The sequence below is a fragment of the Anarrhichthys ocellatus genome, unplaced genomic scaffold (assembly GCF_004355925.1).
Source record: "Anarrhichthys ocellatus isolate YVR2014 unplaced genomic scaffold, GSC_Weel_1.0 scaffold6415, whole genome shotgun sequence".
NCBI lineage: Eukaryota > Metazoa > Chordata > Actinopteri > Perciformes > Anarhichadidae > Anarrhichthys > Anarrhichthys ocellatus.
Window position 1 is genome coordinate 1 of NW_022286389.1, and position 2903 is coordinate 2903.

The 2903-nt window shown below is 51.0% G+C and overlaps 1 protein-coding gene across 1 annotated transcript; it reads left to right on the top strand.

The window, feature by feature from the left end:
• Positions 1 to 4: 4 nt before the first annotated feature.
• Positions 5 to 2897, top strand: irf5 (interferon regulatory factor 5; the record flags this gene model as incomplete). The annotated part of the gene is made up of 7 exons (XM_031842152.1): positions 5 to 242; positions 317 to 342; positions 425 to 452; positions 799 to 1092; positions 1637 to 2026; positions 2099 to 2217; positions 2334 to 2897. Coding segments are annotated over 7 exons (1287 nt in total), but the record flags the coding sequence as incomplete, so codon positions are not given.
• Positions 2898 to 2903: the final 6 nt, after the last annotated feature.

Sequence of the window (2903 nt, forward strand, 5' to 3'; positions counted from 1 at the left end):
TGTATCAGCTGTTTGTTGTGCTGGCTGTGTGTTAGCCCTGCTCTGTGTCTTGCAGGCGTGGGCCCTGGAGACGGGTAAATACCAGGAGGGCGTGGATGAACCTGAGCCGGCCAAGTGGAAGGCGAACCTCCGCTGCGCTCTGAACAAGAGCCGAGAGTTTCAGCTGAAGTACGACGGCACCAAAGAGACTCCGGTTCAACCCTACAAGATCTACGAGGTCTGTGAGCAGAGCGGGAACACAGGTGAGGGGGTCGATGATATCATCATCATCATCATCATCTTTATCTTCATCTCATCGATCTGCTTCCTTCCTCAGATGGAGCCGACGACGATGACGAGGAGGTGAGGAAGACGACACGTTAATAAAATAATTCTCTTAAACACTTTAATCAGCTGACTGACGACAATGTGTTTCTATTCTCAGATGCCCAACCTGATGGACCTCACCATCAGTAAGTACCACGTTTAAACCAAACTGGATCTGTGAGGAACCCGAAGGCCTTGAGTCTCGGGTTCCTCGGGTTCTTCATAGAACAAGAGAGTTCAGAGACTCCAGACCTGATGTAGCGAATATTTAACCCACACAGCTAATCAGCTGTTTCTGTTGTCGGGTTTATATTTATATCTTTCTTTTCTTCCTTGTTTGTTGTTGTTGTTGTTCTTCTTCCCTTGTTTGTTGTTGTTCTTCCTTCCTTGTTGTTCTTCTTTCTTCCTTCCTTTTGAATCTTTTCACTGAAGTCTCATGTTTCAGCGTTTCCTCTCGTGATGATGTAATGTGATGATGTCATGCCTCATCAGACCCCAGGATCGTCGGTGCCCCCCCCTCCTTTGGCTCCTTCCCAGCGCATTCTGAGGCGGTGTTTGAACACATGATCCCCATGACCTCCGACCTCCGGGCTCAGGGTCCGATGGTGGTTCAGGGGAGCTTCGTCCACGCCGCAGGACTCTCCAACGGACTCCAGGACCTGAACTCTCTGCCCCCCCCGCCGGCAGCATCCGCTCCCCCCGAGCCGGCACCGATGGAGGCCAGCAGTATGGGGGACGTCCAGAACCAGCAACCTTGCAAGTACGACCTGCTGAGCAGCGTCCCACGTGAGTAGCACCTGTTTGGTTCTTGTCGAGGCAATAAAAACATTAGCTTTAGCTTAGCTTAGCACAAAGACTGGCAGCAGGGGGGGAAACTTCAGGGTTCAGGCAACTGGTAGAGGATGCGTCTCTGGTGGTCTTCGACCAGGAGCTCTTGAACACCGGATCCCAGAAGGTCCTGATCTCAGGTGAACTAGTACAGTTGAACCTCTATTCTGCAGGGAGGAAAACAAAGAGAATGACTCATGAATGTTAAAACTCTAAAGCTCCACTAAGTCTGATCTAGAGGATTAAAGGAGGATGAAGTCTGGTGTGCTGTTTCACCCGGACGATACGCCCACCTGTTGGCTCACAGTGGAGAAGGTGTGGTGAGGAACAGGTTCTGTGGTTCAACCCCGAACATCACAAAAGTTTATTCAACACCGAGTATTACCAAGAAAGCTGAGTAGTAGCGTGTATCATTAACTAAGAACGTGGCGTCCTTATTTAAAAGGGCATTGGTTGTTGTTGTTGAAGGAACAGATGTAACAGATATACTCTCTGTCCATAGTAACAGATCTTGACCTGAGGTTCCAGTATCGAGGCCGGTCGACCGGCTCTCTGACCGTCAGTAACCCTCAGGGCTGCCGGATTTACTACGGACACCTGGAGCCGACTCCGGAGCAGGTGGACCTGTTTGGACCCGTCACCCTGCAGCAGGTCCTGTTCCCCGGGACGTCTGAGGTTCAGAACCAGAAGCAGAGGTTCTACACTGACGCCCTGCTGGACGTCATGGACCGCGGGCTGATCCTGGAGATCTGGGAGCAAGACATCTATGCCGTCCGCCTCTGTCAGTGCAAAGTGTTCTGGTCCGGACCCGGCATGCCCGAGCACGGTCCACCGAACCCCCTGGAGCGGGAGAAGAAGATCAAGGTGTTCAGCCTCAACGACTTCCTGCAAGGTACTGAATCACTGAGGTGTTGGCGAACTCTGTCTCATTTACACATTTACATCAACGTGTGTCGGTCCGCAGGGCTGATCCTGTTCCATAGAGGGGAAACTCAGAACCCTCCACCCTTCGAGATCTATTTCTGTTTCGGGGAGGACTGGCCCGACAAGAAACCCAAAGAGAAGAAGCTCATCATCGTCCAGGTCTGTTCGTCAACACTTGTCCACTGGGGGCGCTCTTCCTCATCCTCCGTCACCATTTAAATCCTTCACTCAGTTTGTTTTCTGTGGTTTTTAAACCTGGTTCTGGTTGTCCTCAGGTTGTTCCCGTCGTGGCTCGGATCCTGACAGAGATGTTCTCTGGAGAACTCAGTTGGTCCACAGACAGCATCCGGCTGCAGATCTCAAACCCTGACGTGAAGGACCAGACGGTGGAGCAGTTCAAGGAGCTGCAGAGGCTCCTGCAGAGCCAACATATCCAGGGGCCCTGGACACCCGACAACGTCCCCTGATCCACACACCCAGAGGTTGAACCACCCACCCGATCCACACACCCAGAGGTTGAACCCCCCCCCCCCGACCCACACCCAGAGGTTGGACCCCTCGACGTCCCCTGAGTAATGACTATCAAACTACAGAACTTTTCACTTTGTCAGCTTATCTCAGCTTTAGAAGAAGTGAAACTTTCCGTTGATCATCAGAACTGTGTCAAGTTAAAGGAAGTGTGTCTCACGTCTAAAGAGACTTCATTCTGACTGAAGTATCCGCTGTAAAAGATCTAAATCCTAAATCATGTCGTCTGCAGGTTTGTTTTTGATAACTTCATGTGACGCTTCAGTATATAGAAGTACTTTTAATGAGACTTAAACTCTGATCTGTCCTTTAACCTC